Here is a 15612-nt window from a genome sequence, read left to right on the forward strand (position 1 = left end):
CCCCCCCCCCGATATAATGGGAGCCACAGATGCTGTGAAATGAATAGAGGGATAAAGACTGCCGTGTCAAAGCTCTGCTGCTCAGCCCTAAGAGCCCTTCTCCCCATCACAAAGCGCAGCAAGAACCAGCAGTCAGGGAGAGATGAGGTTACAAGTGCCTGGGCAGAAGCCCGAAGCCAGGACTAACAAGCAGGCAGCAGGAAGAGGAGCCCGGGATCAGTTACAACCCTGCTCCAGAGACATGCCTACCTCTCCTGGTGCAAGCAGCAGCTGCAGGATGGGAGAGGAGCCTGCCAAGAGGCATCTGGAGTAACCAGGAGCTTCTTGGGCTTTTCTAGGTGCACTGATTGAATTTTCTGCCTACCTTTGTGGGCACAGAGAGCGCTACGTAGCAGCTCCAGCCACTGGGAACTCCTGCCATGCTACATTTCTTTCTGACTCAGCTCTACAACTTCATCCTCTTTGGAACCTGCTGCTCACCAATTAAGGCTGAACCCTGGAGAACCTCCTATGGGTTTGGAGAACAAGAAGTCAGCCTGCCCAGGGAGCAGAGAGAAGATCCCCAGGGCTACACACCTTGTGCAGTGTCAGAATACCTGTGCTCTCCCAGCAAGTGCCTGAGACAGCAACTCAAGTGACTTGGGACAACACAAGTCAGTGCAGGGAAGGGCTGCAATGCTGCTGGACCCACCTGGGCCCACAAAGCCTTGACAGCATTTTCCCTACAACTCACCCAAGCACCTTGCTGAGAAGTCAGTGTCTTGCTCAAAAGAATTTTGTCTTCAAGAAGTTGAGTCTTGGTCAAGGAGAACATGAAGAAGAGGCACAGATCTTCCCTGCTGACAGCCCAGATGCTGTCTGAAGACTCCTAAAGACCATCAGCATGGTGAGGCCAGGCTAACTGTTTGACTAACCCCATGACTTATGGCCAACAACACTCCTTTCTAGTGGGCTGGACTGGCCCATGTAACACATTGAAGATTCATCTTGCAGCAGGAATTTAGCTAAAGGATCTGCAGCTCTGCTCTGAGAAGCCTAGACCTCCAAAGTATGAAACTACATATCCCAATGTGCCCCAGTTAAATCCAGCACTTGCTGTGGCTTGGCAGAGCGAGGAGCATAGCTGGGCAGTGGAGCAGAGCCCAGGGAGGCTGCGAGCACAGTGAGTGGTGCCCGTGGTACACCCAGCTCTGAGTCACCAAGCGTCTCGGCTCCCGCTCAGCAGGGAGGCCTTGCCAGGAGCTCCCGCAACTTTCCCCTCCTTCTTCTGGCTGCCAGAAACCTGGCCACGTCCTGCGTGCACCTATTTTCTCCCCTCTTGCCCAGGTACTGAGGGACAGTGTGAAGGCAGGACAGAGGAGACCAGAGTCTGCAAAGGTGGGGGGAAGACATGGCCCAACCCTTCCACACCCCAGCACTGGAAAGCAGAAATAACAGAGAAATTAGGAAGAGGCAGAGCTCCAAGCATTGCAGCTCAGCGCCTGCCCATGGCCCCCAGCCAGCTTTGGGACTGGGGTAAGAGGAGCACACAGCAGGCGCTGAGCAGGGCTGGGCTAGCTGGTCCCTCCACCAGCAAAGACTGCCATGCTGCGCCACTTGGCTGGGGCTGCTCAGCTCTCAGCTGACGTGAGAAACCTCATTTCCAGTAAAAACAGACCTCTGGGCTTTCCACGAAGCCTTTCCACTTTCTCACACAAAGCTGAAAGCCAGGCCACTTCGCCTTTAAAAACGAGACATTTCTCCGTTCAAAAAGGTCCTTGGCTAAAAACAAGGCTTGTTTTTCTGACAAAATTTGAGATTTCCCACTCCATTTCTGCAGGGAGGAGAACCCTCCCAGCCCCATTTCCTGAGCTGCTCTAATCACAGCGGCAATGAGTTCAAGAGAGAAAAATCTTCCCAGAGCAAGTGCCAGCTCCCCCCTCTGCTGCTCGCTCTGAGGCTCAGGGGGAGGCTGGGAGGAGGGCGCCTGCCTTCGGCACCCTGCCTGCCTCTGGATGTTTTCGTTAAAATAATGGACTATTAAGTGGTGCAGCTACAGAGGTAGGCATTCACACTGCTGTAATTACACCACCTTCCTGTGAGATAACCAGGAACGGGTCTACCTGCTCTTTGGGCTATTGTTTCAGGCTTTTCAGGGAGAGAAGCACAGCACCCAGTTCCACTTGGGAGGAGAGCGTTTGCAGTCTCACCCAGGCCAGCTTCGCTCACGGGCTGTACCTCCGAAAGCGAGCTGCCTTCAGCATGCCACCGTGGGATCCCTTGCACGGGGCATGGCTGTAGCCCAGCTCAGCTCCCTGCCGCTGGGGCAGGCAGGACGGCTCCGCAGCCTGTGGATAAACCAGCTCCTGCAGCCTTGCAGGGAGTGGTGCTCCGCAGACGGAGCTCAGAGAATCATTTCCAGATGCCTCCCTCTGTTCCCCCGGCCCTTCTCCGGGTTGACGCGGCTGCGGCAGCCAAAGCAGCTCCTACTGGGCAGCGCGCGGGATTATCATTCCAGGCACCGCAGGAAAACAAGCGCTTGGAAGCGATTAACTCATGATCTCTCATTTAATTAAACAAAGGGAAAAGTGACGTATTTGCTTTTCAGCTCTGAGGTCCCGCTTCTGCGCATGCTGTAGGTCTGGGCGTGCTCAGCCAGTGAAAGGCAGGCCTAAAGCTGGGCGATCCCCCCACCAACCCAGGGCTGGTTTGTTTTCACTCAAGGTGGACATCCCAGATTGCTTTGAAAGCAAAGCATGACCTCCTGTGAGCCCCGAGCTTTGGAGCTAGTGCACAGCTATATCAATGCTGTCCTCATGCCAGGGAAAAATGCAGGCAGTAGCAGAGGGCGGAGGCAACCTGGTACAGGCAGCCACGTCTGTGGCTCTGTACCACGCTTCAGGTGGCCAAACGCAAACGTTGGCATATGGCAACATGGCCAGCAAGTCACCTGGGCCTGCTCCCCTGCCCGAGAACCCTGCAGCCCAGCAAGATGTTTACGTGGGTCTGATACAGCAACACAAGAAGCAAACCTGCTCTTAACGTACCCAAACCCCAATAGTCATCCTCGCCAAAGACATATCCTGGCGCAGTCCTTCAGGGAGGAAAGCCTGTGCACCTGGAGAAGCGGGGCCCTCCCCAGCCCTTCGCTTACCCGTGCCCCCAAGAGAAGCCAGACGCATGCGGCAGCTTGCACAGCAAGCTCTCTGCTGTTCGACCATCGCCCGACCAAACACTGCTCCCCGAAGGAAATGGCATCACATGCATTCGGACACAGCAGTCCGGCACCTCTTCCCACCAGAGCTCCATATTCATGTTGCTCCTCTCTACCCTTTCCTTCAGGTTTTCTTACTCCAGGTTCTCTGGAGCAGGGCCTGTGGCTTTCTCCTTTGCCTGTGCAGCACCCAACACATCAGAAAAGCTGCTGACAACTGCTGAACAGATTAGAGAGACCAAACTGGGGATGAAACACTGACCCACAACCCAAGAAAGTCCTCTTATAGCCAGAGAGGAGCAGAACTGGAAAATGGAGATAAGCCTTTCCTTGCAGGGACATGTCCCATCGTAACTGAGCTCTCAATGAACTGAGCAGAAGGTGAGTCTTATCCAGAGCAAGGAATGAGCCCCTGCTCCCAAAGGCCTGTTACTTTCTATTAGCAATAGATGAGGGAGATGATATAGGTGTTTAAAGGGCATGTGAGAGAACAAACCAAAGCCCTGTCCTTAAACAGACATCTTCCAGCTGAAACGAGGGCCTGCAAGTGGATGAGAAGAGTTGTGTATAAAACACCATCCTACAGCTGCAGACCAGCTTATTTTTGTTTAGTTTAATCAAGGGATTAAGTCCTTAATCTGAAATAGCTGTTTAAGCACAGATTTTTTAAAATATCATTGGCATAGATCTAACCATGCACTTAATTAACAAAGCTGTACTCAGTGTGATGCAAAGCTTTGGGTACTTTTAAAACACTTTTTGCAGCAACAGACTCATGCTGGAAGAGTGTAAGCACGTGGCAGCTGTGGTTTCATTGCCCAGCGTTAGCCGCATACGCCTCCCCACCTCCTCGAGACCCCCCAGGGCAGAGCTGCACCCCTCTTCACTCCCACCACCAGACTGCACGGGCTGCCCTGGCTTGGGCACCAACAGTCTGGCCATGGCACCACATGCCATGGTCCAGCCAGGGATCTCCACGTTCAAAGTGTCATGTTCCTACAACAGGCTCGGACAAGGCTTACTAAATCCTGTTAGATGTCACAGACAGAGCCAAGAATTTCCCAGGCCACTTCTGCACAAGACAAGTCCTGGGACATTACAGCAGACTCCCTTTCTTTACAGGGCTCTTCTTGCAAATGCACTAAAAAAAAAAAATAAAATCTTTCTTTTTGCTACCCAAGAGAAGAAATTGCCTGAGCTCATTCATCTTATTATTAGTTACAGTATTTGCTCCACTCTCAACTTCAGGCATTGGCATCCGTCTCGCAAACCAACCTGAGCAGTAGCATCTTGCACCCCTTACTGTTTGTGCCCTAACACCTACCAAATAACAGGGCACTCTAGACAGATGAAAGATTTGTTTATACCAGCCAGCTATAAAATACCCTGGGTGAGTTCTTAGCCAAAGAGGTCAGCTCATTTTAACACCTTTTAGTCAGAGGCATTAGGCCATAGGCAACACCTTGTGTTCAGACACCCATCTGGGGGCATCTTAAAACAGATGGGCAGCCTCCTGTGCTCAATGAGAAAAGGATAATCCTTCAGCAGGACAGCTGATGAGTGCCAGAAACAATCTTCACAGGGTCAGCATTTAGGTTATTACTTGTGGGCCAGCTTTGCACGCATTCTGAGCTCGAGGCTGTGGCTGGGTCACGTTCAGATCCCACCCCTTCCTCTGCAAGGTGCACGAGCTGCCGGACAGACTCCCATGGGGACTGGTGGATTCTCCATCTCCTGCAACCTCCATAATTGAGCGCGGACGCCACTAAGAAAAGATCATATTTTAGTTAAAAGAGAGCTCCCAGACTCAATGTGGGAGCTAGGTAACGCTCTATGGTCCCAGTATCCTGCAACAGATGAGCCATAGTTCCTTTTGGCTTTAAACACTCTGTATTACCATGTGCTCATGAAATACAAGTCCTGCTACGTCAACGGGGAACAGAAACTGCTCTGAAGCCGAGTGGCAATTCCAGGAGGGGCTGGCTGATCACATGAGAAAACAGTAAGCACACAAGGACCCTTCCTTGAAGCAGCACATCCCCACACACCTTTGATATGAGAAAGCAGCTGGCAGCAGCGATTCAGATGCCACCTCTGAGGAAGAGGCTGTGAGGAAGGATGAGCCAGAAGGACAGAGCAGGCAGCCCAGAGATGGCCATGGCTATACCAGCTCAGCCCGGGGCCACCGCAAGAAGCATCAGTCTGTGCCCCGCAGGGAGAAGTGCTCCTGGTCAGAGGGACCCAGATTTGCTCCAAGATTCTCCGAGCTCACTGGGGAACAAACACACACGTGCTCAAGCTCTCCCGCCCCTGAGCAGCCAAGCCTGGGACTTGCAGTCAGATTAAAACATTTCCCCTATATTCAAATACAGTGCTAAATGCATGCCTCCCAGAAAGCTAAGTAAATAAGTCATAAATTCAGGGCATTGCTTTTACTAAACTCCTGAGTTAGAAAGGAGTAAACACAGGCTTTTAAAGCTACTCCCTTTATAGCTTTTTTTCCAAACAGAAAACAGTCTCACGTGTCCCATTATTTCCATACATATCAAAGGAGGGTGGAGATTTAACTAGCGATTTCTAAAAGACATCTTTGTGCACAGAAGGGATGTATGCCAAAACGTGGGTGGTTATAAGCCCAAACACAAAGGAGAATACATCCACAGGCATTTTTCCCCTTGATCCATTAACGGGTCTGCATACCAGCCTCCTGAGAATATGAGAAGGACCTTGTTCAAAAGGTAAATGTATTCAGAAAGATGACAACAGACAGCAAATAATCCACATCCTTCAACCATGTTGGAGACTCAGCAGTGCTAGGTTTTTGTTGGGAGTCACTGAAGTTTGACAGGCAGCCTCAGGGAACGAGGTTCCATCCTCCTGATGGAGGTGTTTGAGGTGAAGTTCCATCCTCCTGATGGAACCTGCTCAGGAAGCCTCGCAACTCTGTCTCCTGCGAACACTGCTGCCACACCTAACGCAGGCTGCGAAGCTCAAGGTAGACACCTAGCTCAGATCATCAGAACTCCTGCGGCTTTTCTTCCCTGCACCATGCAAACCACCAGCCAGCCACAGCATCGCATCCCGTTGGGGGTGACCATAAGGCCCATGAAGCCTCCCCTCTACCACATCCACTGACGTCCAGGAGGAGCACATGCAAGTCTTTGGCTGGTCCCCATTGGTCTTCAACTGAGCCATTTGATTCCATTCAAATCAATGGCTGGTTGCACCAGCTGGAGCAAGGGTTCGTCCTGGGCACCCCACACTGATTGCAGGATGGTAAATTTGAGCAGACAGAAAGACTTTCAGATTCATTCTGTGCTGCTTTGATCTTGGAAGTTTCAACTTGGTGTCCAGCGGTACAAGAAATGGGATACGTATGAAACCAGCCAGGAGCACTTACCACAAGAAAGGCCCCATTTTTTTGTTCATTTTTTAATGAAAGACTAGGCCAGCCAACAGAGATGAGGCACTCTGTGCAGCAGAGAGGTGTTAGCATGGTCAAACCTTCAGAGTCAACAAGGGCACGTCCATTCACCTCTCCAAGTCGCAAGCCAGGTTATCACGAGTGGTGTAGAAAGCACAGCACAGAGCATCCCACCCCCAGAAGTGGGCAGCTTACCCTGGCAGGCTGTCCTTGCTTTTTATCGCTCTTCAGTCAGCAACACGTCCGATCCTCGTGCTACTAGTCGCTTTTTCAGACCTTGGCTACATTGAGCTCTGCAGGACAGGAACAGGGGGGTCCCGCATGGGTAGAGAGCCAGGAACAGGAACAAAAGGTGCTCTGATATTGAGTGTCCACAGGTGGGTTGAGTTTATAGCTTCTGCAGAAGACACCTTGACTACTTTAACAGAGATTTTTCAGCTCTTTGTCACTAAAGGGGCCTGTAGCTCCTGTGTCCGTGACTTCCACCCACACTCAGCACCAATGCTCAGTTTTAGGCTGCGCTCACAGTCTGTAGGATGGTTCAGTTTTGCACAGCTCAGTCGCAGACAGGGTTATGTTTGAGGTGAAGCTCAAAAATTAGGCTCTGGGAGCTGAGAGGCCATGACTCTGCTCTAGTATTTAGAGGCAGACATGCTGGCTGGCTATCTTTTCTGAAGCGACCAGCAGCAAGACGCTCACAAGGCTCTCACGTTGTGATCTCTTCTGCTAACTTCCCACCAAGGAGCAGGGTGCACTGAGCAAGGTGTGCCCTTGCTGACTGCACATGGGGGTAGATGGCCAGCAGCATGGCCAGAGGTGGTTGTGCTGTAGGATGCCAATTTGCAGAAAATAAGTGCCGACACTCAGAGTACAGTCCTTCTTGGACATCTGCAGCATCTCGCCTCACCATCTCACCACTTGCTGTTTGCATTCCCACCCGGTACTAGAAAACATTTGGTGAATGCTGGGCAGAGGTGCATGGATACAGCTGGCCTGTCACCTGCATTTAGCCATTATTTTCATTGCTACAACGAACAGCATGTTCACCTGCCCCGCGTTTCTGGAAAGAAGCTGGGCATTAAGCACAAGTTGTGATCCTTGTTACCCCAGAGAAGATGCTTTCAAACTACTTCCATGTGCTTGGGATTACGTCTCTGGGCTTTGTCTGTGTTCCAACATCTTGCTCATGGCTTTGGCAGAGAAATAAAGAAAGAAGATCCCCAATGCTTAAAGCTCTTTGTGATTCCCAGACTCATTTCCTTCCCGCCCCAGGAGAAGACATAACTGGAGGATAAAAGAAAGACTGTATTTTCTGCTGAAACCTATCCTCTGTCCCGCCAACATAGAGGTGCCACCTGAACTTCTCTACAGGAAGACACCAGCATTTGCACATCTTGTGATACACACAGGCCCTGCTCTACACATCTGTGTGATGACTAGAGACTTGGAGCATGCCACCATACGAGAGGAGCAGCCCAGGCAAGTCCAAGACGCACAGTTGCAGGAGCCTCGCTGAATTCATATGCTGGGTCCACAGTGCCTCAGCTACCGTTGAAGAGCAGCAGCAACCACACTAGCAAGGGTGGAAAAGCAGCCCTGGGCTCCCTGGCCAGCTGCTGCAGCTTGAGCAACTTCCCAGAGAGGAAGCTATCCCTCACAACCTGGGGACAGAGGCTGGGAACCAGACCCCCCGCACAGTGCAGTGGAGGAGCGGGGCTATTGCTCGCTTCGCCTCCAGTCAACCCACCCAATAGCACAGGGTTTTGCACCTGCTTGGATGAAAACTATTCCTCAAGTGGGGCGGACTGTGGTCCAGCTGTACGCCTTGACCATCTCCTGTGCCCCATCCAGCAGCAGGCACCAGGCAAGGTGAAGCCCGCTCCCTCTCTCACAGAGGAGAAATCCTTACTGGGGAAGAAGGGCAGATCCCCAGCTATGAAAGCCACAATGAGATGAGGAGGGTAGACAGAGCCCAGCCAGGCTCCTGCCTTGCTCACACCATGGGGTTTTCACAGCTGCAAAAGTCAGTTCTAGTGGAAGTGGGCTACTTTGGCCTAAGGTACCTTACACATTTGGTGCTTTAGGCATCCTCCAGCTGCAACAACCCTATGTACCCATACACACACCACATCATCCATAACAGTGAAGCATGACAGACACCCTGCGAAGAAGAATCACCTGCCTCGCACAGAACAGGGCAGCCAGCAGTTGCACCATGCCAGACTCCCATCAGGAGCTGAGCCTCTGAGAGTCCTCTGGACTGCCAGAGGCCATGGGGAAGTCTCAGACAACAGACTGACCCTTATTTACTTAGATCCAAATCTTTTGCCTGCAGGGTTTGGTTGATTCACTGGGACACCAAAAACTCAAGTCAAACAGAACAGCTTGGAGCTACAGTCACAACTCAGCCGCTCACAGATCACACCTCCCGAAATGCAGACTGGTCTGCCACGACGTTGAGAACAGACACCTGCCATGGACTGCAGGTAACCGTGGTGTGGCCAGCGCCCATTGCTGGGTCTGTGGCAGCTTGGCCTCTGGTTCCTGCTCCTTGCAGCTGCCTAGCCTGAACTCAGCACCTGAGAGGCACACGATCCCTCGTCAGCAGTGATCCATGGTCCTTGCACACCCACAACCCAACCGTGGCACCCGGGCTTGCCATGACACTGCTCCACACAAAGGCCCCTGCTTCAGACAGCTTTTGCATCACACATTAGAACAAGGTGAAGGACCCAAACTGGGAATGAAGCACTTGGGAATCAGAAAGTCACCTCGAGCTTGCAGGAGCAGAGTAGCAGCAGCGGACAGTCCCGCCCCAGGTCTCCCAGAGCACAGCTTCACAAGCACTGCTCCAGCCCCCATGGCAAAATGCAGCCCATGGGACTGCAAGGGATGGCACCCACCCTGCACAGCCCCAAACAGCGCTCTCCTTTGTTTTCAACTTCATACAATAACCACCATAGACCAAAAATTGCTGGGAACACACTAGGCATGGGGTGAGGGAAAGAGCTCTCCTGGCTGGGGTGGGGAAGTGGAAGAAGTGAGATGCCTGCAGGCCTCCACAGCAGGATGAGAGAGGAGAGCACACCACAGCTCTGACATAGGCATGTGAGGGTACAGAGAGCCACGGGGTCCTCAGCAGAGGAGCTGGAGGGTGGCAAAGGGAAGAGGCATGAGTCCATGAGCTTAGCTCAGGCTGCAGAAGCCAAAAGTTGGGCAACTCTTCCTTCAATGAAAGCTGAGCTTCTCCAAGCCCAGAAGCTGAACTTTTAAGAAGGAGCAAGTCACTGCCAGGCACAGCAGCAACGCAAGCTGCTTGTCCCCCTCACGGACTTTGTTCCCTCTGCTGTGGAGAAGCAGCCCATGACACAGCAGGACACGTCCAGGAGATTTAGGGCTGCTGGGCACACGGATCCCAGCCTGAGCCCAGGAACAAACCATCAGAAGCCAGACTGGTGCTCAGCAGGATCTTGCCACAGGGCTAGCGATCCCTCTAGCCTCTGCCAGCCCAGGGCTGGACACCTCTGTTTGCAGGGCAGTGCCAGTGGGGCTGGGCAGGGGACTGCCCTGCAGCCACTCCCAGGGAGACAGGGTGCTCTGCTGCCTGGCTGGGCTTGCCAGTCTCTCCCCTCCCCAAACAAGGATCCCCACGTGCAGAACTTGACACTGAAAGGGAGAGATCCCCACCCAGCTCCAGGGGTTTCTCTGAACCCCTGGATGCCCACCATGGGCAGGAGAAAAGAAGCTGATGCTCTCCCCTTCCCCAGGCTCTGCAGGGGGCAGTGCCCACAGCCCCGGAGCAGGACTGGCAGAGAGTGAGGGCAGGAGGAGAGCCCAGCATCCAGGCAGCCCGAAAGACAGGGCCCTGCCTGACCTGCCCCGTCCCAGCCCCTTGCTCCAGGGCTGTGCCCCCACTAGGGACCCCGCAGGGGACCAGTGCCAACAAGAGCCCCGTGTCCCTGCAGCCACCGTCCAGGGCTGGCACCCCAGGGTACAGCGTGCCATCTGAGTAACGGGAAGTGCCAGAAGAGCAGTTTCCCACTCCCGGCATTAGCGCTGTGCACTGGCTCCAGGCAGGCTGCCCCGATAGCAGCTCCATCCCGCGCAGCCCTGCTTGTGCCCAGGGCGAGCGCCCTTCGCAGAGATTTCCTTACCATGTTCCCGGCCTCCTTTATTCCCCCTCACTTCCAAAGGCAGTGTTTTTTCTCTTTTTCCTCCATGTGTGCGATGGGGCGTCTCCTCTCCCCTCCGACGTGAACCACCGAAGCACTTTGAGTTCTGGACTGTAATCCAAGCCCTCACCGCCCCCAGCACAGCTCCAACTAATCTAACTCATGACACTACCGGGGCTGAGCAGGGGACCTCGAAGGTTTCTCTGACAGCCAACTCCAGCGCTAGACAGCGGAGGGGCATAGCAAGCGCCGGGTGCCACGTTCCCCAGCCCTGCAGGGACCTTACGGACACAGGCAGAGACAGCAACACTCGCAGGCTGCTTGTTTTGGCATCGCTGCTATCTGCGTCCCTCAGAGCGCACCTGGCCCTCCGCACAGACCTGCTTAATGCAGATGCTCTGTGGCAGGGAGCTGCCTTCACCCGTGAAGATCTGAATAGCTGCTAGAGGAGAACAAGCCCACGGCAGGCATCCCGAGAAGGTCTCCGGCTTCCCAAAGAGGTTTCCAGCAAAATGCTCCCCCCGCCTCCTCTTGGCTTGGTTTTCTTTAAGTCCAGAGAAGTTTCTCCACTCCGCAAGATCGTGAGGCAGCGCTGCAGGTTAAGCAAAGTGCCGAGAAATACAAAAAGAGTGCTCTGAAATACTGTTTTTCTAACTTCTAGAAGGAAAACAGAGAGGCAGTGACCGCTTCAGGCAACAGCAACAAACTGCATTGGTATCAGGCAAGAGATGTGGAGACCTCACCCCCTCCCAAAGGAGGAAGTAATTTAACATGGCCAGTTTCTCCACCCCTCCATTAATTGTTTAATATGGCCAGGGGCCAAAATACTGCCCGAGCAGTGGGAGCAGTGGGGAAGGTCACCGAACAGGCAGGCAGCAGCCTACAGAAGTGACAACGGGAAAGGGCAGAGCCACAGAGGCGGAGAGGGAGGGGAGAGGCAGGTGCCGCAGGGCATCCCAGGATCTGCTGACACACAAAGGCTTTGTGTAACGGGAAGCGGGGTGGGAAGTGACACACAGGCGAAGCCCCAGAGCCCTGGACATGAGGTGCAGGGCCTGGCAGAAGGTCTTTGGACTGGGAGCTGCCTCCCCAGCCTTGGCCGAGCAGCGCGTAGTCTCAGCAGCGTCGGTGGGGACTGACCCTCCATCAAGGAGGGCACAATGCTGGTATGTGGCTGTCCCCGTTTCTGGGAGAGGTCACACAAACCAACCCATCCCAAGAGGAAGGGTGACTCAGGCAGGACATGAGGACCTACAGCAGGAGGGAAGACGTCCCCCGCATGGAGAGGCTCAGTAGAGGAGCACAGGGTACTTGCCTGCTGAAGCTGGAGCAACTGCTGCCAAACACCTCTGCTGCCTTGGCTCAAGGGGCAGGCCCCCACAACCTTCCCAAGCCCTGCTCCACAGGGCCAGCAGCAGAGCCCACATGGGCTGGTCCAGCTCAGGAACACCTTCAGATACTCCTCTCCCAGGGAGGACTGCCAACAGTTGGCCCTAAAACCCACTGCACATGATGGCCTTATGGCATGTTTTCAGACATAACCAGCAAACAAGGCTTCGAGCAGTCCCAAAGCCAACCATTCAATACACCAGCTGCTTGATGTGCTGTTGAGTTTCCTACAGGCAGCAAGGATGGATGACAATCCCTTGCAGGGATGCAGTTTGTTTTCCTTAAGTGGAAAGAGATGTCCTCCTAAAAGGAGGTGCGACACTGACAGCGGACCAGAGCTGAGCAGCTGCCTCACTGTTCAGCGCTTGTCTTCCAAACAGTCCTTGCTTGCAGAGGCTTCCCCATGACCGCTGACAGCTAGTCGCCTTCTCCCTACAGCGGCAGGGCACTGCCTGCAGTCCACCATAGCAGTGAGAACCTCCAGCCTACGTCAGGTGAGATCAGTTGATAATCCCAAGCTGGGTGAAGGAGAGCATCCCTGCCAATGCAAAGGGTATTAACAACCCAGCACAGGCACTACTAGTTGTTGTGGACCACAATGACTAGACGAATTTGTGATCTTGTCTGTGGATGCAGGAGAGCCTTTCTTTCCCCCCTTGTATTCATAGCAGGAGGATGAGGAGCCTGGCTACTTCCCCAGCAGAGCCACTGACCACAGATTTCACAGTCTGCACAAGGCTACATTTGCAAAGTAGCTTTGCCCTTCATCCGTTCCCCAAACACATCACCCAGTCCACAAACGTGGCTACACCTTTGCAATGTCCTCCTGCGGGTGCTGGGAGTCTCCCTAGGGACTGACCCCCCCTCCGAGAAAGGGAGCACCGTCCTCCTGCGGGTGCTGGGAGTCTCCCAGACTGACCCCCCCTCCGAGAAAGGGAGCACAGACAGCAGTGTCCCTCCAGCACATGCATGGCTGTGACAAACCTCACGCTATCAGAGGTGCTGAGCTATTTCTGTCAGAGGCACAGCCCTCACCGCAGAGTAAAAGGAGGCAGAAGAGATCCACCATGCCTCTGATGCCCAGATGTTTTACGGAAATTTCCTTGATGTTTCTTCAACTGCAGTAATATATGCGGGTTTCCTTTCAGGAGGCCACAGCTGCCCGGGGCTAACCCAACCCCTTGCACATGGCTATTTTCATCCAGCGTACAGGTCTCTGCAATTACCCTAGGGTCTGCAGGGGACCAGCCTCTGAGCAGAGATCTGAAGCCTCCAAGCACTCTGGCTGCCAGCAGCCTGGGTACCAAGACTGGGCTCTTCAGGGCTACTCCAGCAGCGGGCCAAAGCCCCAACCATTTGTATACAGCTCGTTTGAAAGCCTGTTGCGGGGCTGAAAGGGGCCACACAGGCTCCTGCAGGAGGGCTACTGCACAAGCCAGGAGCTACCTCACCTTTTGAAACAGAAACGTGTGCTCCCCGGGCACGAAGGGCAACGCAGACCCAGGAGGGGCTGGGGCACCCTGAGAGCCCATGGGGACGAAGGGGATGGAGCAGAGAACCTGCTCCCATGCTGTTACTGAACTGGTCAGGTCTCCTGCACCCAGACCTCTGGCAGCAGCTCCAAGATGAGAGTAGCTTTCGGCTTTCCTCACCTCTTCAGGTGGCTTGCACAGGCCTGGGAGCACAAGGTTGCCTTCTCCTTTAGTTCTGAGCTAGCAGGTAAGACACTGTCAAGTCACCTAATTCCAGATCTTTGAGGGCCAGGAAGAGAAAAGCAGCACTTTTCAGGGGCTGGTGTAGGAGTTTGCAGCATCCCCATAAACAGATGAGGAGGGCACCATGTAAGCACACGGAGCCCATATCTGGTTCCTATCCCATTTTCCACCTCTGTGACCAGGGACAGAGCCAGACGCATCCCGGACCACACAGCTAACATTTGCTATCCAGGTCCTACTCAAACTATATAACCATTAGCACATGCTTTTTGCAGTGCAGCAGCCAGGTCGGTTGTGGAGATGACAACTGAAAGCTCTCCGCAAGCTCCCAAGCCAACACCATACAGGACAACGCAGGAAAGTCGACAGCTGTAGGTAGACATTTATAGAAGCAGAGGGGGAATGGGTCATCTAACACAAGAGCAGCTTAGAGCCCAACCTTGCGCCTCCTCCCTTTTCTACGCTGTGCTCAAAGCTCGGGAGCGCATTCCCCCATCAAGGATTTCCAGGCTGAAGGGCCCGAGTTCAGCTCACCCCCATCCCAGTCGGAGGCAGTGACGTGATTTCCTGTGCCGTGGCACTGCGCTAAGGGGAACATCACACTGCTGTTTACTCATGGCTGGATCCTAATATAGCTTTTTTTTTTTTTTTTTTTTAAATCACAAAGTGGCCTTTCCCTCCTCTCCTGCATTGTAGATCCATTTCCCGCACAAGCACATGGGAGACAGCTGTAGCCAGCACTTCAGTGGGTGTTAAAAAGCCCCTCTTGACTGAGGCTGACAACAATGCCACGCTTGTTCCCCGACACAGTCTCGCACTGTCTCCTTGCAGGAGCAGCTCCTCGCTCTTAAGCGAGGCCTGCGCTTTCCTCAGGGTTGATTTAATTGCTGAAGCCAGCGCAAAAGGCTGCCGTCATCCAGCTCTGCTGGCAGAGATCGGGGTGCCTCCAGCTTCCCATCCAGCAGACCCAGGTCCTTTGCATGGACCGATGGGCAATTTTATCCTCAGGGAACTGCTTTGGTACCCGCCTGCGGCAGCAGCTGAGTACTGCTAAGCACAACCTGTCCCAGAGGTGAAATATGGCAAAAGGCAGCAAACACCGACATCAGGAAGGATGGGGAGCCAAACTTGGAAGGCTGTGGGGCCTCCCCAGAGTTGTAAGAGGATGAGGTGGGAGAGGGGTCAGTACACCAACTGTTCTGAAACTTCAGGGGTCATAACTTCAGACCCACATCTCTTTCTCCGCCTGCCTCCTTCCCCTTTGTTGGATCTGGTTTCTGGAGCTGCAGTATTTCTCAAGTGCCTGCTGAAGCAGTACCACAAGCTCGAGCACAGGCAGAGGTAGGAGGCAGGCAAGGGACCTCTGCCTTTGAGTCACCGCGAGCATAGTTCTGCTTATTTTCAGGGAAAATAAGGGAAATCATTTGCATTTTCAGTGCAAATCAGGGAAAGCTCAATGTTTTTACAAATAGGACTCAGCTGTGCTGGAAGAAACACAGGACAGATGTTTTAGATGCCAGATAAGGACATCTTCTGACCTAGGGGAAGTTGTGCAATATGCATGCTAGCTAGACGATTGCACTACAGCAGCCAACAGCTCTTAGGAAAACACCCCCATGCACTCCATGTTAGCTTAGCATAATCACTGGTGAAGTCCTCAGCGCAGCATGGGGAAACTTCCCATGTCCATAGGGGCTTCCAAGGGAAAGGAGAGCCTGG

At 53.5% G+C, this 15612-nt stretch overlaps 1 protein-coding gene across 1 annotated transcript in view; it reads right to left on the reverse strand.

Annotated features, from left to right (window-relative positions):
* PLEKHG4 (pleckstrin homology and RhoGEF domain containing G4) overlaps positions 1-11095 on the reverse strand; it is an 89367-nt gene extending 78272 nt beyond the window's left edge. Inside the window, exon 1 of the mRNA XM_019474985.1 lies at positions 10772-11095. Within this exon, the coding sequence (XP_019330530.1) occupies positions 10772-10774 (3 nt within the window). The 5' untranslated portion in view covers positions 10775-11095. The remainder of the gene's footprint in view (positions 1-10771) is intronic.
* Positions 11096-15612: the final 4517 nt, after the last annotated feature.

This window comes from Aptenodytes forsteri, unplaced genomic scaffold, assembly GCF_000699145.1.
Source record: "Aptenodytes forsteri isolate BGI_AS27 unplaced genomic scaffold, ASM69914v1 Scaffold14, whole genome shotgun sequence".
NCBI lineage: Eukaryota > Metazoa > Chordata > Aves > Sphenisciformes > Spheniscidae > Aptenodytes > Aptenodytes forsteri.